At 40.7% G+C, this 23,443-nt stretch overlaps 1 protein-coding gene across 1 annotated transcript in view; it reads left to right on the plus strand.

Moving 5' to 3' along the window:
• pudp (pseudouridine 5'-phosphatase) overlaps positions 1 to 23,443 on the plus strand; it is a 32,693-nt gene that overhangs the window by 3,064 nt on the left and 6,186 nt on the right. The window contains exon 3 of the mRNA XM_026159552.1: positions 1,771 to 2,000. Coding sequence (XP_026015337.1) covers positions 1,771 to 2,000 — 230 coding nt within the window. The remainder of the gene's footprint in view (positions 1 to 1,770; positions 2,001 to 23,443) is intronic.

Consider the following 23,443-nt stretch of genomic DNA (forward strand, 5'->3'; position numbering starts at 1 on the left):
ATATTTCTTTTTAAACAATATAAAGACTTGAATTGTTTCTTGGAGAAATGCATGATCCTCTTAGGCTCATCCTACTGTTTGAGAATCACTGCTCTCAATCAAACGACAGAAATGATGTTTACTGCACGACTCATTAAAACCAGGAATTAGGTCCATTCCTAGATGATCTCCAGTGAGCTGTGAGAGTGTGCCATATACCTTAGCCCTCGGCTCTGTGCAGATCTCGCGTGTGGAAAAGTGATACCAGATGAATGTTATTCAAAACCAAATGAAATTTTGGGGCAAGTTTCGTACAATAAAATAAAGACGTCTGGAGCCAAGGGGATTGTTTCTCAGTCATCATAGTGTAGCTGAATTTGTAATGTGTGTGTTTTGACTGAAAACTAAAGCGGAGTTTTAAAATAACGTGCATCAGAAAAGTCAGGCTCTGATCTACACGCCTTTAAGAGCACACAGATGTCTGGATTTCTGCACATGAACCTCAGTCTTTCTGAAATACATGTATACATATATATGTATTTTATACATATATAAAATACATATATAAAAGTCTGTATAAAAGTATCCCTTACAGGTACTTGATCATAAGTACTGGATTTCTGCTTTCACCTGTTGTCATTCTCACTCCCAGTGTTGTTTCAGCTGGGTCTGAGATGTAGGCAAATGTAGGCAAAGGCTGTGCAGCGGCACAAATATGAAAACAAAACCCTGAAACATACACACACGATTATCAACCAGGTGAGCCACCAGGATGGTAACCATTTGTCTTCTTGTGCCATGTGTTGTTTGGTACTCCTGTAGTACTCCAGTTGTACTCCTGTAGTACTCCTGTAGTACTCCAGTTGTACTCCTGTAGTACTCCAGTTGTACTCCTGTAGTACTCCAGTTGTACTCCTGTAGTACTCCAGTTGTACTCCTGTAGTACTCCAGTTGTACTCCTGTAGTACTCCAGTTGTACTCCTGTAGTACTCCAGTTGTACTCCTGTAGTACTCCTTCACCGCCACCTCCTAGCACAGATTCAACTAGCAACAAAAACATGGTGTTAAAAGCTTTTCTGAGTGAAATGTTGGGAACTTCATGAAAAACCATCTTTCTGACAAGCTGTTTAGCTGATGTTGCGTCACGTGCACCCTCAGTTCGTTGTGTCTTGTTAGGAACCTCATCTATGATTATAGTTGATGCACTTGAGCTGAAGCTCGAGTGCGACATCCCAGAGCAGGAGACGAGGAGCAATCGGAAAATTCTGAAGGAATAGAAAAACAATCAGAATAACTGTTAATGTTGGGATGCAGAGGGCCTGGTTACACCTGCCTTTGAAGCTCACTGTGACAGTCAGCACCACACTGCTTCGTCCAACAAGGTCTCTGAATATTTCCACATCAGCGTCTGTCCCTGTTGCATCCCTGTATATGACATCAGGGGGCAGGAAACATCTCTCAGTAACTGGAAAACAGTATAAATAAATTCATGTGCTCTTGAAGGCAGCACTTTTTATAGGTCACAGGTAAAAATTATCCATGTGAAACGCATTAAATCACCACTCAGTAACCATCAAACAGACACATTTCTTCCCCTGCACAACCTGAAGTCCAAATTTCAAACTTAAAAAGAAAAAATGACTGTTATGCTCTGCAGGGGAATACATGTTGGGAATATTTCTTAATTAACAAAACACTTTGTTAATTAATGTTTTAATGTTATCCTGTAAATTGGTGAACCAGTATATTATTCCTACATTAAGACTAATTCTGCAACGCATGTACCACCAGGTGTGGAGAAACTTGTGCGTCATCTGCAGAAGCACAAAATCCCCACTGCAGTGGCAACCAGCTCAGCCGGCGTGACGTTCAAATTGAAGACGAGTCAACACAAAGAGTTCTTCGCTGTCTTTGATCACATTGTCCTGGGTGACGATCCAGATGTGAAGAATGGCAAACCTCAGCCGGACTCCTTCCTGGTGTGTGCCGGCCGGTTCAATCCCCCAGCTCCTCCGGAGAAGGTGAGGAGTGCACCGTCTGTTCGTCATTCGCAGCATTCGAGATCAAAGTAACAAAAATCTATTTTGTAACATTTGTTTTTGTTTTTTCACAAAACTCTTCAAAAATAGGAACCAAAAGTTCTTTACGTTTATAATTAGATAGTGAAATATTATTTAAAATAATTAATATTAAAACAGTGTTTCAAAAAATAGAGTTTTTTTTGTCCTCTTATTATAATTTTTAGTTGTCTTAGATTTTCATGTAATAGATAATAGCAACATGATTTTCTATTAATGAGATGATTTTTGTGTGCAGGTGAACGATATTTATTATCAGCAGGTGGAACAAAATCTTTACAGTTAGAAAAACATTCTTGTCTGCTTTGCCTCGAAATGTTTGATCCAGTGCGTTTATATAGTGTGTGTGTGTGTGTGTGTGTGTGTGTGTGTGTGTGTGTGTGTGTCCGCAGTGCTGCTAATACACTGAAAACACACAGACAGGCACTGATACTCACTAACTCGCTATTCTTCTCTTTAATGATCTTTAAAGATGTTTCTGCTTCTGGCACAAATATCTTTGTGTCTCATAAAGAGTTATTTCAGGATGTAGAACATGGTAACGAGCGAGAACAGTCCACTGAAACGTCGTCACATCAGAGGATTTCCTGTACTGCAAGTTCTCAAATTCAAACTGAGAGACAAACTAAATAAATAAATGAATAAACAGTGGTTATCAACAGAAACCACAGTGGTTATCAACAGAAACCACTGTTGGGCTGCTTTGCAAAAAGAATTTACAAAGGATCACATCAAATGCTGAAACAGGGAGAACTGATATTTTCAAGCCTCCTTCCTGCAACACCTTTGTGTGAGGACACTGCTGTTGTGATTCGGTGCCGTGTAAATACAGTTAAATTCAATTGAGTTGAAAAATGCTAAAAATGAATGGTGTGCTACTGAGGAGACGTTGGCACAGGACGTGTGTGCTCGGCACAGTCCACTAACGCTGAGCTGATTCCACACACTGGATGAAAGTCATATGTAGAAAATATGATCCCAGAGATGAAAGATGCATCTTCAGTACTGCAGTAGAACTGCAGTCAACAGTAAGTCACACAATGTGAGTCTTTTATCTAGTTGTATTTAACTGCCAGTGTGTCAGCCTTTTTATTTGCAGCTAATGTGTTCCATTTGCAGTAATGCAGACAGGACCTAATGTCAGCCGCTCTCTGCACTGACAGGCACACACATCTTCTGCAGCACTTTGATCAAAAGTGGGAAGCTTTCAGGGTTCATGGGCTGTTTAAGATATATTTTCAGGCACTCTGGAAGCCATTTGCAGCGTTGAGTCAGTCAAAAATAGCTGCCAAATATCTCCCTAAAAGAACCAAATAACAGTGAGAGCTGACCTACTTTATGATAACACTCTCACTCTAGACCACACGTTAAATCTGCTGCTGATTATTACACCGATTCAATATGTGTTCAGGGATGTTCATTGTAGCCATGAACCCTTCATTTCATGTAGGTACAATATTACGTACATATTCATAAAAATTTATCTTGGAGAGTAAACCTAAGCAGCATTTTTAATCCTTCTCAGAAAGGCGCATGATAATGATCACAGAATATGTGCTCAGCTGAAGCGTGCATTGACTTACAGACACTGCTGGAGTAGCAGATAACCTCGAGGTTACATGAAGGCTTTTGCTGTTTGTATTAGCTAACTCGACCAATCAGATGGTTCTGTGTCTCCTCTCTGATTAGCACTGGTTTTGGACAAATAGACAGAGACTGTTCCTACTGCTTTGACTGGTCCCAGAGACACAGTCACCTCTGTAAAATAGAAGAGGTGTTGGAGTACCAGGAGCCACCAGAGGTGGAACCTTGATCAGAGAGGTGACCACAGCCAAAACAATCACTCCAACACTTTCAGAGATGCAGGAACATGCCAGGCCTTTACACACGGAGTCCATATGGAACAAAAACCCTATTACAAAGACTTACCCAGAATACTGGACTCTGTAACTGCTGACTGGAGGGAACACTGGTGGAAGTAATGCGAGCTGAATGTCACCTTTGAACCCTGGAGCTTTCAGCACTGAGGAAATGCTCTTCCAACTTTTAGTTTACTTCAGTTTTTCCCTGTGGAAACAGGAGTCTTGTCTTTTTTGCTGGGTTGAATTTCCTGGTTGGGGAGGCTGTGTAATAGCATCTAGATTTCTGTCACAAGTTTTCATTTATCATGTTGAAATTACTACCCTTTGTCAGCATCTGCACGATGCTGTTCTTCACTTGTTTCTTCTAAAATCGCTCCCATGCTGTACGCGAGGATACTCAGTGGTAATTCTGCTGCTACACTTTAAAGCTGAGTCTAAACAGAGTTGTCCTTTGCTTGTGAATGGATTTTATTCAGATTTTTGCTTTGACTGTCGTGAATCAGACCACGGATGTTGCCCTTTTCTAAGCCCTGCCTTCAACTAGCACATTTACTGTCTTCACTTTTGTTCAGGACAGCCAGGAACAAACGTTGAACTGGCAACATATCCTTGGAACATAAAGCCTGAAGAGGTTACTGCATTTTAATGTGGAAAGAATCTTTTATGTGAAATATTCCTTATTAACAGATGCCCACACGCATTACTCATCACATTCAACACTAATGCAAATAATTCTCCATTTGAATGATTTTCCTGGCTTTATAGAAATGACCAATAAATGACACCGTTGGCTTGGAAACATGAAAAGTGCAAATGAAACGAAAGCAACAACAAAACAAACATTTTCATTCTATGAAGTGAAATGTGGGTGCACTTTATGCATTTGTTGGTTGGCTACTGTAACCTGTAGCCACTTGTAACCACTCACTTCCGCTACATATTCTACTATGAAAACCTGAACTGTGTGCATACATGTCCTGTAGTTTATATATATGAAGATTTTACAACTGTGGTGTGCAATCAGCTTGTGATGTTGTTGCTCCCTGCTTTGAAGAATGAACCAGGTCTGCAACTGTTTGCAGTCAGTTGCAATAAGCCAGCAATGAGTGTCAGTCTGTGTCAGTTTGAGAGTAAATGGGGTCAAAATTACATGCAGTGTTTTTATCATGTTCGCGTTGTTGATTTGTGTAGAAGAGATGAATAGTGTATTGATAATGAACGTCAACAAGAGCTTTGCTGTGAGCATTTAGTTTGTGTTACGTTTGCATCAACGTTGGCAGCAGGTAGGAGGAAAGTGGAGAGTAAATAACAAACTTCTAGCAGTGAGTCAGTGACATTGTTATTCAACCAGTTCTAAAAATAGCTGATGGGGATGGAATAGGCAACATGTAAAATGAGCGTGCCACGCTCCTTTGAGTGATTGTACCAGAGCACTATGGTCACCGTGTAGACGCCTCCAGGATGGAGGGCATTAAAGCCCCGAATCATCTCAAAGGCACACGACTCTCATTCGGACACATGTAGCCGATTACATGTGCGATCCAGACGTGGCTGCACATTGGCTGCTGTTGCCTGATTTGGTTTTGAAATGTATTTTGATGCAATCACTTTTGTGTTACAGTTTATTACTTGACGTCACCGTTTCTGACATGATTTATATTAAAAATAAAACAGAATTACTTTGGATTAATGTGGCAGCTTTATTGCCTTCATCAAAAGTTTTTATCTTATGTTGTCAGACAGAATTTCAAACCCGCAGCTGTGCCCGGCATAAGTGTTAACAGTGTTTGTGTTGTTTCACTCTGCAAATCATATCGTTTCCTGCTTTTATTTAATCAGCATTTCTCCTCATGACCCAGTTTTCACTGAACAGTGATATCTAGTTGCATTGCTTTTGTCTTTGCTTTATTCCAATAGGAGCCTCACACATTCCCACTGCAAGGAGTAAACAGTTTCCAGAAGTTGCTGCAGAAGAAGAAATGATGCAGTAAATTAATGAAATGTGCTTATTCTATAAATTATACAATATTTATTTAGGAAATGTGTAGTTTGCCAGTCTAATTGGCTATTCACGTGCTGAAGTAAGACACTTATTTATTAGCACTTGTGTGTAAACGGAGGTTGTAAACTAGTTTTCCACGTCACACATCAGATGTTCACATTCTGCAGGTGCATCATCCATGAAGGTATAACTCTTAGCTTTAATAAAACGTCGCAGCCATTTTAACAACACACCCTACATGTATAATTAGGTTGTGGATAATATGAAAACTACAGTGTAGACAAAACAGAAACCTTTCAGAAAGGTAGCAATAATGGGATTTACGGTCTAATTTTAAAGGGAAATTTGTGGCTTCCAATAGATGCATCGCTAACTCTTCTCCCTTTAAAGCATTTTGCTGCAAATAGGCCTGCCTGTGGCATGGTGCACCTGATTTTTTTAATCTGGAGCCAGCCACTGTTAGAGCTGGCATTTTTCTTGATGAGATATGAAACTGCGGCTCAGAGGGGAATCGACAGAGTGTTCAGTGGAATAACGAATGATGATGCGTCACTCCCTGGCTCCCACTCCGTGACAGAGGAGAGGAGGAGGGGTTAGCGGCAGAGACATGAGACAGAGGGAGAGAGTAGGAGGTAAACACAAGAAGCAGCGGTATGGTAATAGCACACATCCAATTATCAGCTCTTTCTGCCCTCCTCTCAGCTCTGATGGAAAAAGCACGTTCCTTTTAGGGCGCTGTAAAATGGGAAAATCGGACAAAAAGCAAGATCTCTATCAAACACGTGGACAGATACGGACTTGGTAATATAGACATTTGGTTTATCAGCTGTTGTATGTGTTTCCAATCCTCTGAGACACATGCTAGATAAAGGACAACGGTCTAGTTCCTCATATAGAGTTATAGGCATATAATGTTTAGTCAGTAACGTGGTGGGTAACTGTTCTCACTGTTTCAATATGGGAGTAAAAAAGCTGTAGTCCTGTTCAGAATGATTTTTAAAACATGTCCTACAGTGGAGTTTAATGGGATATTCCCAACACCGGAGGCAGAGAAAGCCTCACGCCCCCTCACGGTGAACACTGTAGCTCACAGCTGAGTAATGTGGTGTCGTGTCTGAGGTCACCAAAGTAAAAGAAAAAGCTGCGCTCTGTTTTCGATGGAAACAGAAACATTTTTCACAGCTGTGAAGTAACACGGCTGATGAAACAGGAGATGTTACCAAAGGTGTGCTCGGCAGCCGCAAGCTGATGAAACGTGAACGTGAGCTAGTTTAGCTCACACAGATAGAAAATTATTAATCGTTCAGGGGAGGCTTTGTCATCCAGATAATCAGACCGGGTTCAGTTAAGACAAACTTTTTTATCTGGACAGTTGGTTCATTACTACTTTGGCAAAGCTTAGCGTTCACCCGTTATACCAGCACATCGTTCTCTGTAGAAGGGTGGCATGAAAATGTGCTTCAGTAGCAAGGTCATTTTTAAATTGCTAAGTGCTCATTGTTTCTGCAGTCAGAGCGTGCAGTCCCAAAGCATTGTAGATTTTACTGTTGATTCAACAGTGTGCGTGTCATCCAGCCTCCTGTTTTTGGGGTTGTAGATTCTGGTTGCGCTGGTCAGGTGGATTTTTGTATCGGTGAGATTGAAGCGAAACGCCATCAGGGTGAAGAGAACAACAACTGATCTGCACCGTCTCACAAGGATAAAGAAGGTCTTTGTTACCCTGTAGTTGAACACTTTTCCTGGAGAAATGCTCCGATCGTGTTTTCATCCTGCTGTAGAGCAATAGTGAAGCCTGAACACAGCTCCAAGAAAACCTGTTAAAAGAATAAATAAGGGCTGTCTTCTCTGCACATGCCTTGAAGCGAAAGATTTGGTGGTCTATAAAAAAATGTAATTACATTGAACTGAAGTGTCATGGACTTGGACCCACTACTTATCCAAGCTTGATTATGATGCTTTTCTTCACCCTTCAGTTAAACTGAAGATGGACAGATTTCCCTGAGGTAACATTAGATCTTTGGATCAGTGTTCAGGTTCCCAGGTAGAAATGTTTATTTACAGGTTATCGCTCAGAAATAAAACTTCTGTTGATTTGACGATATCCTTTCTTTAAGGAGACAGGTTGCTGCAAACTACACCAGCGAAAAGAACCACGCAGCGTAACAGAGCCATCACTGTAGGGCTCCAACATGTTGGTCGTTCCTTTGTCAGCCATCTGTACATCATACATGCATGTTTTGTCTTTTAGTGTCAGTCCTTAGCAGTATTGTCTCATCCCTGGTGTAAAAATCTTTAAAAGAACAATCAGTGACGAATAAGCGACTAAATAAACTACTGACTTTCTGACATTCTGAGGCCACTTTATCAGCTTTTGTGTTCACTTTTCATTTTTACTACAAAGATTATTTCTGAAAACATAGAAAAGCAAAAACCGTGTACAGTGTAGATGCATCCTTGTTCCGACACACCTGAATCTAATGAATGGTTTGTTATCAGGCCAAACGTGGTGGCTGCTGAGGAGGGAATCCAACCATCGGATTCAGCTGTGTTGGAGTAGGGATGCGTCTAAAAGCTGCAGGACTGGAGCTGCACACCCCTGATTTAAAATATTAGGCAGACAGGATGAAGTGTGATTGCAGAGGAATGAAGGCAGCACATACTATATTAGCCAAATGGCACATTCTTGCTCAGTACGACATCCCATGTGTTCCACAGTTGTGTTACCTGTCAGTGGGTGACAGGTAACACAACTGATGCTCCGAGAACTCACTTGTAATTCAGTCTGTGTGTTTCTCACTGCAGCCGTCTTTCATCCTTTACTTTAATTCATCTCCCAGTGTGAAATATGACACGTAAAAACAATATTCTGATTTATTTATTCATGATATGATCAACAGAGTGTGAGTATATGTAAGAATGTTAGATAAAAGCACTGTATGAATGTGTGATTGGGTGAATGAACGTGGGTAGAGTTCTTAGATTGAGTAGAATGCTGCTTATATGAGTTCCTGTCTGTTTAGCAACAGGTAAACATCACAGAACGTTAAAAATAAATAAATAAAATAAACAGGGAGAATGCTTTTGCACATTGCACTACGCAGGTTAGATTTTCCTCTTGATCAATTAAACAGCATTTTGTATTTACTCAGATTGTCTTTAAAATTCAAAACAAAACAGAATATTACAATTTTGATTGATACGCTTGGAAAATGTGCTGAAAGCAAAAACAAAATCAGTCAGATGCTTTTTCCCAGCACGGTTTTTCCCTGGTTGGTCAAGCTGATGGAGTACTGTGGTGACAACGTTGGGCTAACGGGCGGGTGGCGTGGACACCTAAGTTTGTGAATGTGGTAACTGAAGAACGAGGTGACATAGGAAGCTCAAATTGATACCCTGGGTGTATCTACTAAAAAGCTTGGATGGGTTCGCCCTTGAGGTTCTTGAAGTCAGGCTGACGCGAGCTTTCGTGTTGTGCTGAGACAGGCTATTGGCTGCTAGTTGGATGGGATTGCTTCATTTAGCCATTCTGGGCTAAATGAAGACTACACTCGGCGACACACCCGCCGGGGGTCAAACTCTGGTAATTGGTGATTCTGTTCTCAGACATGTGAAGCTAGAGACACCGGCAACCATAGTCAGTTGTCTTCCAGGGGCCAGAGCAGGCGACATTGAAGGAAATTTAAAACTGCTGGCTAAGGGTAAACATAAATTCAGTAAGATCATAATTCACGTCGGCAGTAATGACACCCGATTACGCCAATCGGAGGTCACTATAATCAATATTGAATCGGTGTGCAACTTTGCCAAAACAATGTGGGACTCTGTAGTTTTCTCTGGTCCCCTCCCCAATCAGACCAGGAGTGACATGTTTAGCCGCATGTTCTCCTTAAATTGCTGGCTGTCTGAGTGGTGTCCCAGAAACGATGTGGGCTTCATAGATAATTGGCAAACCTTCTGGAGGAAACCTGGTCTTGTTAGGAGAGACGGCATCCATCCCACTTTGGATGGAGCAGCTCTCATTTCTAGAAATATGGACAAATTTATTAAACCCCCCAAAATATGACTATCCAGAGTTGGGACCAGGAAGCAGAGTTGCAGTCCTACACGCCTCTCTGCAGCTTCTCTCCTCCTGCTACCCCCCCAAAAACCCATCTCCATAGAGACTGTGTCAGCTCCCAAACAGACAAAAAACAAACTAAAAACCAGCAACAAACAACTTAAACATAAACAATTACAAAGAAAGAACAATACAGTATCCACATCTGAACCAAAGAGTAAAACAGTGAAATGTGGATTATTAAATATTAGGTCTCTCTCCTCCAAGTCTCTGTTAGTACATGACTTAATAATTGATCAACAGATTGATTTACTCTGCCTTACAGAAACCTGGTTGCAGCAGGATGATTATGTTAGTTGACATTTGTGATATTATAACCCAGCTGTTTCTTTCTTTTACCACTCCCTTTTACAACATTTCCTTCCCCCCTCAAAGTTTTTGAGACATATTGTTGCCATCAAATTCAAAATGAGCTAATATTTATCATAAAACATTAAAATGTCTAAATATTAAATACTCGTTTTTTTTCTATTGCAAAAGAAATATGGGACTATGAGATTTGTAAATCATTGCATTATGGTTTCATTTACATTTCCCATTGGAGACCAGATTGTTTGGAACTGGGGTGAATTGTTACTTCTAACCAACGCTGATCTGGACGGGCCATTGAATAGAGGCTTTTCCTTTTCATCAACGTCGTGTGTTGTGTTCGAATCCCTTTATAAATCCCAAACTGAAAATAAAAAGTAATAAAACATAACAAGTACAATTGCATTAAAGTACATTGTAATAATTTCCAAACAACATACATTTTCCTGGCTATTGTGATACCACTGTGATACCAAACAGTGCAGTGTGATTTTAGGAAGGCTTGGTCTGAGAAAAGAGAGTCAGGTACGGTTCTTTGGTGAATTCCCTTTTGGCCAGAGGAGCTTTGGATGTGTAGATAATGATGCTGCAACAACACAGCAACTATGATTGGAGTCTCACCTCCATACTTTTATTGGCTTTCACTCCTCAGAAACCATCAGGGCTTTGCAGGGATTCACATAAAGGATCAGCGCTGTGATCCACAGTGAGGAGCGAAAGATGTGGATTTCCAGCTGTTCATTCATCACGTAATTTATTTGTCTCTTGTTTGAATTTGACTTGGCCCCATGATCAGGTTCACTTATAAAACAGATGAGTGTGTTTTGATAGAGAAGGTGTGATGTTATAGTGATGCCTTCACTGTCCATAGTAAACTTCAGTGCTCATGCTTAGATGGTTTTTTTCTACTTGCTATAATCAAATTGTAAGTTTTTGGAATAAAATACAAATATTATGTCAGTTCATGGCGTAAAGTGCTGTGACGGCCAAGCCCACGCCGCAGCCCTTTGCATTTCTCTTATCTATTATAATACATGATTTGCTTAACTACACCTGGATACACCAGCCTGCCCTGGAAGGGTGGCTTTGACATTTTCAGGCACCCATGTTTGCTTAGTGATGGTTTCTTGATTTAATCTGTGGACTGTCCAAAGACGTTTCTTTCCCATTTGCAATCTCTTTAAATTCAGCACAGTAGTAAGTCCTCTGCTTTCAAAATTGTCTTAATTAATGTGTCTTTTTTTGCACACCAGTTTCACAGAGAACCTGTTAAACTGGTACTTTAATGCCCAGTCATGCCCATAATCCTACTCTTTCAGAAGGATTGCAATAAAACTGTAGTACTGCTTCTACACATCCATACTTTTCTGTTAAGTCAAAAAGGCCATGACATCTTCTCTCTCTACAATAAAGTATAAACTAGCAGCCTACAAAAACAAAAAAGGTTCAAATGCTTTAAAACAGGCATCTGTTCAGAAAACATCAGCAGTTCATTTAACGAGTTTAACGAAATGGTTTCTCTAAAACATTGATTTTGAATATAAAACTCAACCTATGAAAGTTTGACAGCTGAGACATCCTTAGCTTATGAAGCCAGCGTCTGTAGTCACTGAGCTCCCTGCAGTTACACTGGTCAGGGAAAGGCATTAACCGCTGACACGTGCAGGAACGCACACTTGGATTCAAAGGTTTTCATACCACTTGTTAGTGAAGAGCATTCAGACACACAGCTGCAAACTGTTACAGCACAAATATATGATGACTACTGCGTGAAACATCAAAAGAAATAGTTTTGAATGGCAAACAGAAAAACAGTGAAATAATAATTTCATATTTTTATTTGAAATATTGCCTGACCTTGTTTTTAAGTTGTATTTTACCTTGTCAGCCATGATCTCTTCACACAGGAATGCAAATCCATGATCGTAACGATCTGCATTTTAATAGAAATTCTTCCTAGTTTTTGTTCTCCCCTTGTTGCCATGGGTCAAGTGGATTTTTTCTCTGATGCTTTATCTTCTTAATTTACAGTTTAAATTGATTTGTAACATCTGGCCTCGTGGATAAATGAAGCTACATAGCAATGAAATTTGTTTTCTAATCATATTGCCTAAAGCAAGCACGAGTACTGCTCGTAACACAGAACCCAGTGCAACTCCATAACTAACTTTTGCGTGAGAGGCATTCCCATTTAGATATACAAACTGGAGTCTATTAAACATATACACTTCAAAGCACTGCAGCACGATTCCTGTTATTCCCATGGCATGTTTGAATCTCTGTAGTAAAATATTGTGGCCAACAGTATTGACTGCTGTTGCACTGAGGGCAAGCATAGGGATGACTTCACTGTTAAAGGCCATGAGAACGTCATGGGTGACCTTCACTAATGCTGTTTCTGGGCTATAAAGAGAGGAGAGCAATTAAAACTGCTGTTCTTAATCATATTCCAATTGGAAAGCTGTCAATATGTTTTTTCAAATTGGTAACATTTTATTTGTGAAGAAATTCATAAAGTAATTACTAGTTAAAGTTAATAGAACACATGGCTCAACAGTTTAGGTAGCTGGTTTACATCGCTGCATGCATTACCTTAGTTGAAAAATGCAAAATGTAAATGAAGTATGAAGTATGAACATTAGGGCTGGGCCATATCAATACAGTAATGCCGGTATAATGTTGGGCAACGTTATGGGTAAAATAGAATATGGGTAAAACGCGCGTGCGCAGTGCCTTTGTTTTCATACGCACATGGCAGAAAAAGCATGGCGGCGACGCAGAATGAGAAGGATGAAAGCGGATCGTTGAATGAAACGATGAACCTGAACTGGTTCGTAAAAATGCTGCAACCTCAGTGGTGTGGAACTGGTTTAGCTTTCGTCCGTCAGATACACAACAAAGCACTATTTTTGGCAGCGCATGCTAGCGGGCCGTCGTTATTACCGTGTTGTTTGGAAAATACGGCGCACTTAAAATCATCCTTTGATTTTTCTGAAAGTCGACAGAGCCCCTTATAATCCCGTGTGCCTTATGTATGAACTCTGGTTGTGTCAAATGTTTCAGTACGACTTTGCTAAACTACGAAGCCGCACCGCTTGATGGATTGTCGGAGCATTACGGCTGTCGTAGGCGGAGCCTCTCGGAGTGATACGTACTGTGCTTCAACATAATGTTACCGTATTGTGTGTGTATAACCTCATGTTATACATGTCAGGTTAAGAGGAGTTTTTCCATCATGAGGTATGGATATTCCTGTTGTTTGGAAGTGATCTATGAATGAACCCTTAGGTTTTGTTTGTGAGGGGAAAACATTCTGCTATTTCAAGTTGTTTAATTTATTTGTACAGCATCAACAACAGTCGCCTCAAGCCGCTTTGTTTACTTGTGATCTCTTGCTGTGTGTCTTTTGGGTTATGTCCATACCCACTGCACTGTATTAGGATTATCAAGCAGCTTCCTGTATTTTAATAATGTGGTCAGACTGCATAAATGTACATTATGGTTATTTTCCTTGGAGGCTGTTTCTGCCATCGACGTTGTTTTTTACCCAAACAATCATTCAAACTTGGCCTCAGGGAGGCAGGATCCTCGGATCGACCTTTGGACCAATCAGTGTGACATTTGAGACACAATGCTAAAACATGCATTTGCACTTGGTCTTGTGTGCCATTGTGCGTATCTGTCCATCATCAGCACTGGCTTTATTTCTGCTCTCCTTAACAGAAATGATGAAATGGTAAACATCCTTGGCTCATATTGCTCTAGGCTTCATCATCATTTGAAAGATTCAATGGGCAATCTATCACTGTCACTTATTCACTCGCCACTGCAGGCAGCATACAAACACACACACTCGTATAGGTCCTGTATGTTGCTGGAACGCGTTCATATATCTATTTGTAATCTATATGTAAGTGTGTCACCTTGTTTCACGTGTTTTTAACACCACTGTCATGTTGTATATGTCTTACTATCACACGCCTCTTGAGAAAAACACAACACCTCTCATCATCCTTATAAACAGGGACAATTACAACAGAATTAGATTAGGGTTAAAAAAGTCTTTCCATGAGGCCTGTTGTATTCCTCATTATGTTTCTGAAAATGTATAACAGTAACATGAAAAGGATAGCACATACGTCATTACACTGGTAATACTGAGTGTCTAGATGCCAGAAGCTTTGAAAACTAGAAGGTAATCCTAACATTTTATCTTTACAGTATGTTGTTTAAAAGTGAATTACCTGAAAATACTAACGTAGCATGTTATCATGGAGATACATCACATATGCTTAATATAATAACTATAATAAACATAATAGATTGATTTCCAGCTGGTTGGCTGCAAGCTACAGCTGGAAGACAGGCGACTCATTGGGGACTGCTGACCGTCTCTGGTCGTGTCAGACTCGTGTCTTCACCCAGCGATGCCCGTTTGCCTGTTAGCTCGAGAGTTAGCCAGAACTTCTGTCTCAGGAAAACCAGGACCATCACAGGTGGCCTGATAACGACTGTGTTTAGTCTGTTCCTTCCCGTTCCATGCAAGGCCACCTGGGTTGGCTGGCAGACTGTTTACTTAGCCTGGCAGGGCGAAGGACACTGTCTCAGCTGAACTCTGGACACGCACACACACATACATATACTGATATGCACACACTCATCCCCCTCCCTTTCCAAACGCCTTCGATGCTTGTTGCCTCCTGGGAACACGGCGGGTCAGAGCCCGCGCTGGAATGGTAGCGCTGGGCAGGATGGCTGCTGTGTTTGCTTCGGATTACTCCTCACCCCCCACCCGACCCTGTGGCTGGTCACGTGCTCTATAATGTTGTGCTGTGGACATTTATCTGCTTTTTTGTGCAGAGGAGTTTTTTTGTTTCCTGTTCTCATGCTGTCCTCCCAGGAGCCCAGCATGAGTAGAGGTCTCTTTTTTTCCTCTTGTACTTTCCCATTGTAGTGTATATTTCAGTGTTTTTCTGTAACGCTACCGATCTCCGACCTGTATCCCCATGTGGTGTCTGTGTCGTGGGTGTAAGGTCGCGCGGGGGGAGGGGGTCCTATTTCACTGCAAGGCAACCTGCACGTGGCGAATAAAGCCTTGATTGATTGATTGATTGATTGATTGATTGATTGACCCCTTGCATTCTGCCCATCACCTGCCCTCCGGAGGCGCCTCAGACCAGTTGTGTCTCACACGTCCAGACAAAAACATTTTCCTCCCCTCGGCCATTTGGACTGTTAACCCTTTAACACTCAGTTTTGCGTAACTATTTTTAAATCCCGGTAGCTCTGCAACTACTTAAGGTAGCGCAATAATTTTTTTGCATATGAAACCGGAGGAGTTGTACTTACATCTGATGCCATCAGCTTGTCCTCGGTCACAGTTTCCTTCCACATAAAGCTTTGCAAAAACTGCATAAAAAGCACTTGCAGCAACAAAAACATAATATTCCAGAAACACGCTTTGCCGATCCGATCAGCTGTTCGTAACACTTCCTACGTCCATCAGCGCGAACTATCGCATGTCCGCCATGACCTGCCTGAACAGAGCGTTCTCACTCCCGAGGCGTAACATGTCGACGTTTTGTCACGTCCCGCGGCGTTCCTGAGGAACGCGAAAGGAGACCTTCGGCGTTCTTATGGTACGCGGCGGGTTATGGCTGGAATCCAGTGCCATTACGCTCCCGCGGTAGTAGACGTTCCAGCCCTGTATTCCAGCCCTAAACCTAACCTTATCCCTAGCCCTGACCATAACCTTATTCCTGACCTTAACCAGGACTTTAATGATGTTAAATAGCGTGTTTCTAAGCGATTTGAAGAAAAAGAGCGAACATGTGTAGGTTCAGTCCAGACGGTTCTCATATTTCCTCTTTTTCCGAGGTCGTCATTTAGGAACGTGGTGGGTAGCCGAAAACGTAATATGGTGACGATTTGTCACCTAGCGTAAAATGTTACGCTTTGGGAGTGAGAACGGGTTGGCCTGAAACCAGAAGTGATGTCATTTTGAGGAAATGTAGTTTTTTTTTTTTTTTTTATCTTCAGGGCCTTATGAGCCTATACTTGTGTTTTTAAAAGTTATGTTTGACTTTATGACTTTCTGTGTCGTTTCTGGGATGCTGAGGACTCATATTGCACTGCTGGAAATAGTTTATTTTGATGCATATGCTGTTTTTTTGCAAATTTGCAGTATAATATTTATTTTCGTTTTTCCTGCAGTATATAAAAATTAGTGTATTTCAAAAATAAAACTATGAAGACACTCAAAATAAATTTCCTGTGGTGGGGAACTATTTTGTGCAACTTTTTTGTATTTGCAGTTTTGAGGGATAAACCTCTTAAATTTCTCTAACTAGAAATATATGTTAAAAAAACAAAAACGATTTTCAATTTTATATGTAGTTTATTGCACTTTTTTGCAATTTATGTAATTACTATGCACTTAATGCAAACATATTATTAAAATTTGGACTATAATGGGTATATTGATGTATAACAACTTGAAATGCTCCCAAAAAATGGCTCCACAGCATGTAAAAATATAAAATAAGCTCTGGCGGACTTGGTTCTATGGTAGGTCTTAAAGGGTTAACAAACCCTATCCCCCCACATCCCACCCCTGCCCAGCCACTCACCAATCTGACCCTCATCATTCAGGCCACTCACACATGGACTCATATTAGGGCTGCCACAAACGATTATTTTGATAGTCGACTAGTCACCGATTATTTATGCGATTAGTCGACTAATCAGATCATCATCCACTGGACGTAGAACGTACAGCTTATTGCACCAGCAGCATCTGCTCTTATATAACTATAATTAGCTTACAGCTTTAAGTGTTTAAGGTCTGTGCTAACTAAAAATAAAGACAAGATGATAGTTTATTAGATTTTAATGAAATTTGCAGATTGTTTCGGTGAAGTTTAATAAACTCCTTGCTATCTAAAATATAACAGGACACTGGAGTATATTCTGAGCATCTCACACTTCTGATGATCAGCTGTCTGCTTGACGTTTATTCAGCTGTGTAAAAACTTTAATCTCAGCCAAACCGATTTACTCAGGAACAAATAAAATACTAAAAAAAAAAAAGCCAAACAATAACATTTTAAGTTATCTAAGTGACTCATATATATTTAACCTGAGTAGTGAAAGACGGCAGTGGGTTTGAAAACAATTTGCCGGGAGTCCGGTGTTCTCACCGTGCTAGTGACCTAGCCCCCGGCTCGCTATCGAGCTAGTGGGTAACAGACGTCTCCGAAAACGTCGGAGCGCTTTTGAAAATATGTGGTGTCCTGATAAACTGAGCAGATATTTGAGGTTTACACAGCTACATTCTCGCCTGAAAATATGTTAAACGTTTATTTTGTGACCCAGAAAGAATAATAAGAGTAACATTAAAACTAACTAGCTGCCGCCATTGTTGGAAACTGAGCTGGGCCGCGCTATGAATTCTGGGACACAGCTGCTTCTTCTTCTTCTTCTTCGGGGTTTAACGGCAGCTGGCATCCTTGTACATGCAATGCTGCCATCTTCTGTTTCAGTCCGTTATTACACTCTTAAATCCTGCTACTTATTCCTGCGTCTTTTGGGATCTTACAAAGCTTCAAACGACGCGTCGACTATTAAATCAGTCGTCGACGATTTTGATAGTCGACTAATCGTGACTAGTCGACAAATCGTGGCAGCCCTAACTCATATACATTTCTCCTGTTTGTCATTTATTCCTGCTCTCCTACATTTTTGTTGTACATGTGCAATGACAATAAAAGCCTATTCTATTCTATTCTATTCTATTCTATTTCCATCCACCGCTGTTCTGATCACGCCTGTGTATATCCTCCAGAGAACTGAGGAAAAAAGAATCCTGTCATTGAATTTTTTTTCCTGCCTCTTTGGAGCTAAAAGAGGACACTCAAACACATGACGTGTCAGTGGAGAGCCCGGGATGTCCTCCATTTAGTACATCAGGACTTAGTAGGGTAGCTCAAACAAGTCAAAAGATGTAAACCAAAAACAAATATCCATTAAAGAGGACATAAATGAATAGGCTTGGTTCTCTATATAGCCCTTGATGCTAAACCTGGCTCAGCCCTTAGCTTTCTAGTGTCATTAGCACTAAATTCATAAATATCCAGAGGCAGCACACATAATAGCGCTGGACTTTCATCATGTTGAGTCAAAGCAGTGCTGCTGAAATTCCACCAGCATATGAACTGTGCTACACACAGGAAAAACCTACTGGATAAAGTCTACTCCAAAATCAAATAGGGATACAGGAAGGGATGAGGATCGAGAACTGGTTCTTGTAGAGAACCGCTTCCCAGTAGTCCAATTCCTTGGATTCATTAGTTTGCCTGCCTATCGATCCCGCTTATCGGTTCTTGCACTCTCGCTACAATCAGCTGATTTCAGTTAATCAGAGGAGGAAAATAGTGACGCAGTCTGCAGCGTGGACATTAGTTTTATTATTATTGCACAAAAGGATGAGAGCGTGATGGTAAAGTGGAGACTGCTCCAGGACAGAAACAACTGCATCACACTGTTGACACAACTTGCACCTGCACAGACAGCATGCTAACACTAAGCTAGCCAAGAACCCAGAGTGATGTTAAAGCTGAGTAAATGCTGACCCCAGCACTGTGATAAAGGGAGCTGTGATTTGCAGTGAAGCTGCTGAACTTCAACAGGTAACAAACTGATGAGCAGTCAGGCTGCAGCCTGTTCATGTTTCTACAGTAGAATCACAATCACTTTCTTTTTGTGCTGGTTTTCATCTTTGCTTTGTGCTATCGGCTTTGTGTTCATTCCTATTGACTAAGAGGAAGATCACATGTGCCCTCATTGGAATAGGGTTTGGTGTTGGTGTGTGTAGCTGTAAATTTGGTTTGATGGTCTCTCTTCAAAGCTACAAAGCTGGAGGAGTAGGCTACATCTGTACTTTCCTAGCACTTCACAGACATAACACTGACAAAAACATCTGGGTGTATGCCAACCAGAGGTCAGGACCCTGCTTAGGAACAAAAACACTGCTTTTACTGTAGATCGAACTGATGTGGTACTCTGCAGTGCAGCCAGGATATATCTGGCATCATAAGTTGGATTATAGAAATAACTGTTTTCAACAAAAAACATCAGAAGTAGCCACATCACATAATGTGATTATGTGGAAGTCATAAATCACAAAGACAGGAGCTGTGGAAGGACTTCAGTGCCAAAAGCTGCACAAGGTTGATTGGATATAAAATCATCAGCACAAGTTTCGTGAGAACGGTTAGTAATGGGAATGGAAGAAATATACAATGACCATCAGTCGTCCTTGGTCTGGAGCTCCATGCACGATCTTGCCTCATGGAGTGAGGAAGATGGGGATCAGCCCAAAACTACACAGAGGGAGCTGTTTAATGATCTAAAGGCAGTCAAGATGGCAATCGATTTCCCTCAGCCAGAACACTGGAGATAGCAGATACTGCTATGGCAACCAAGGAGTGACTTAAGAAGCACATTAAGGTCATGGAGAGCGCCAGTGTCCAGACCTCGGTCCTATAGGAAACCTGTGGAAGGAGCTGAAGCTTCGAGATGCCAAGCAGCAGCCAAGAAAACAAAAGGATTTAAGAGTTTCTGTAAAGAGGAGACGACCAAAATCCCTCCTGAGATATGTGCAAACCTGGTGACCAACTACAAGAAACATCTTCTCGCTAACTGCCAACAAGCGTTTCTCTACCAAGTAGGGCTGCACGATTAATCGTTAGAAAATCGTGATCTCAATTCTAAGCAAAAAAATCGTGATTCTCATTTTATGCAAAATCCTGCAGCCCTACTACCAAGTACTGTCATATTTCGCTCAGCGATCGAATACTTATTTCACTAATGCCGTGGAAATAAATGTGTTTTATCTGGAGTTTTGGTTGATATCCTGTCAAATGTTTGTGTATGTGTGCGTCATCATATGTGCTGGTTTACAGGCGGCACTTTTTAATTAGTCCTATTTAACTTAAAATAACACTTTCCAAAAATAGATTTTCCAGACAAGCAGGAGAAAAGTAGGTTTCTCACACAGATCAGCACCTATTGAATGCCTTCTTTATGGCTCATGGTTTCTATATTGTTTTGGCACTTTTTGCACATAGCACCTGTTGATGTTTAAATTTCAGACATACAAGTTACATAATATATTATATACTGGCATTATTGTTTGAAACATGAAGACATGAAAGTGATATAAAGCTTGATTCTATATTCATAAAGCGTATTAGGTTTGCAGTACAGTGTATCGCCTTCCCACTATTTCTACTATCTCTTTGCTTTGAATCTAAACATGCAATTTCAGTTCAATTCAGTTGTGTTTATATAGCACCGAAATACAACAACAATACAATAATACAGAGAAAATAACAACAGTCATATGACCCCCTATGAGCAAACATGTGGCGACAGTAGGAAAGAAAAACTCCCTTTTAACAGGAAGAAACCTTCTGCAGTGCCAGGTTCAGGAGGGGCGGGGCCATCTGCTGCAACAGGTTGGGGATGAGGATACAAAGACAGGACAACGACACGCTGTGGAAGAGCGCGAGGGATTAATAATAAGTAATAACTGAACACAGAGAGGTGTATAAAAGAGGAAACACTCAAGTGCTCTGTTGGGGTGATGCGGTACTGTAAGGTCATTAAGATGAGACGGGTGCTCCGTTGCACAGCAGGTAATTGAGGATGTTCCTCACAGCTCAGTAACCTGCTGTGCAATATAGGTGATGATCTGTATTAAATGACAAACTAAAAATATCTATGATTTCACATTATGGTCTTTTGTTTTAAGGTATTGCAAAATATATTGTTCCATATTTCTTCCATCATTACATCTCCATTTTATCACAGGCGAGAGCTGTTCGCACATTATTCCACTCGTGAGACCCCATGGCAGGCTTACACACCTTAAACTCATAATGTTAAAAATGAACCTCTGTGTTAACGGCTAAAACTGCTGCTGCAGTGTAATATATTTTATATAATGTATATAATAATTTTACCTTTGGCCTTTAATCGTGTTTTCTTGAAGAACGTCTTATATGTTATAATAATAATAATAATAATAATAATAATAATAATAATAATAATGGATACTTTATTGATCCCCATGGGGAAATTACTTGTTTTTCTCTGCATTTGACCCATTCACTCAGTGAAGCAGTGGGCAGCCCACTAAGCAGGCGCCCGGGGAGCAGTGTGTAGGGACGGTACCTTGCTCAGGGGTACCTCAGGGTAGCCGTTAAGTGGATTCGAACCGCCGACCTTCCGATCATGGGGCGACCACTTTACCTACTGAGCTATCCCTGTGTTTGAAATGCTCCAGAACAAGTTGAAGTACTGATTCAACTTCTTTACTCTAGTAAAAGTGGAAAAAGTACTCTAATACTAATAATCTAATACAAAGTACTCTAATTCTAATGAATGCATTCAGTTTGAATATTATTTAGGACACAAGCAGTAAAAGAGAGTTATGTTGCCAACATGGTAGAGGGTGACTTATCCTCTACACCTAAACAGACATGAGAGCAGTCAGGGGTGAAAGTGAGATTCAGCAAGTGGGGAAAATCCTCAGATCAGTTGTAGTGGCTCTGAATTGAATTGAATTCAACACGATGAAAGCAGATGTTTCATTTCCAGTTTACTGTATATTGTCTTCATACTAGAGCAGATACAGTTGGTATAACAAATTCAGTGAATTAATCTGTGTCGTCTGTATAAATGTAAATTAACTCTGCTACACTCTGCTAACCCAAAACTAACCACAGGTCATCAGGACTTCCTGATGCTTGTTTTAATCAGCTATCATGACCGTGGTATTAAATTGCTCCTTATTACACAGAAACTATGCACAGGTGTCATTACTATTTTTTAGGTTTGTTTTAAAAGGTTATTATTTGGTTATTAATGTGTTATTAAATAGAAACAGGCAGTTTTGCATTTTGCAGCTCAGGTATTTCAGTGGTAATAACACTGTATTATCTTCTTGTTCCTCCCTTGTTACCCTATTATTAACAATTTATTATGGAGTTGTATTTCCATATTATTACCCCCAGTTTGTGGGTTCTCATTATTCTATTACATAAATTTCAGGGCAGTATTACTCAGCTGTAACCGCTGTTGCTACCTTGATATTAATGGGTATTAAGTGGTTTTTACTTTGCTAATTGCATAGTAATAACATAGAAATTACCATATTATTATGTTCTTGTGTCTGCCGTGTTTCCCTACTCTGACCTCTTTATTATAAAGCTTTAATACAAAACTCCTACCAGTTTTAGTTTGTCAGCAATTCTCAAACCTACCGAAACATGACAGGTTGACATGACAGGACATGTTGTAGAAACATTATGTCATGTAGAAATGTTAGTCCTCTTTCCTTTTCTGGAGTGCTAGTGCTGATTACACAGTAGCAGTGTTGATGAGGGTTAGAGTCACCCAAATGGCAGCAGTGCAGTCCTATGTTATTTAAATTGCTTGATTTTTTTTTTAAATTAAAACTGCAAAGATGCTATTGTTTTTGTTGCATTAGAATCTTGACTTTTCTCTGATTTCGGGGAAATAATTGTGCAGAGTAAAAATGGTAAATGGCCTGTATTTGTACAGCGCTTTTCTAGTCCGTAAAGCGCTTTACACAACCATTCACACACACATTCACACACTGGTGATGGCAGCTACATTGTAGCCACAGCCACCCTGGGGCGCACTGACAGAGGCGAGGCTGCCGGACACTGGCGCCACCGGGCCCTCTGACCACCACCAGTAGGCAACGGGTGAAGTGTCTTGCCCAAGGACACAACGACCGAGACTGTCCAAGCCGGGGCTCGAACCGGCAACCTTCCGATTACAAGGCGAACTCCCAACTCTTGAGCCACGATCGTAATTGTGCAGCGTTCTTGAGGGTAAATGACGGCTAATCTGTAGCTGCCTCCACCAGTGTGTGAATGTGAGAGTGAATGAATAGTGGAATTGTACAGCGCTTTGAGGGTCCTGAAAAGCGCTGTATAAATGCAATCCATTATTATTATTTATTATTAATCTCTGGGTAGAAAGAAATTATATTTCAGGTTGTACG

Source organism: Astatotilapia calliptera, chromosome 23 (genome assembly GCF_900246225.1).
Source record: "Astatotilapia calliptera chromosome 23, fAstCal1.2, whole genome shotgun sequence".
Lineage (NCBI taxonomy): Eukaryota > Metazoa > Chordata > Actinopteri > Cichliformes > Cichlidae > Astatotilapia > Astatotilapia calliptera.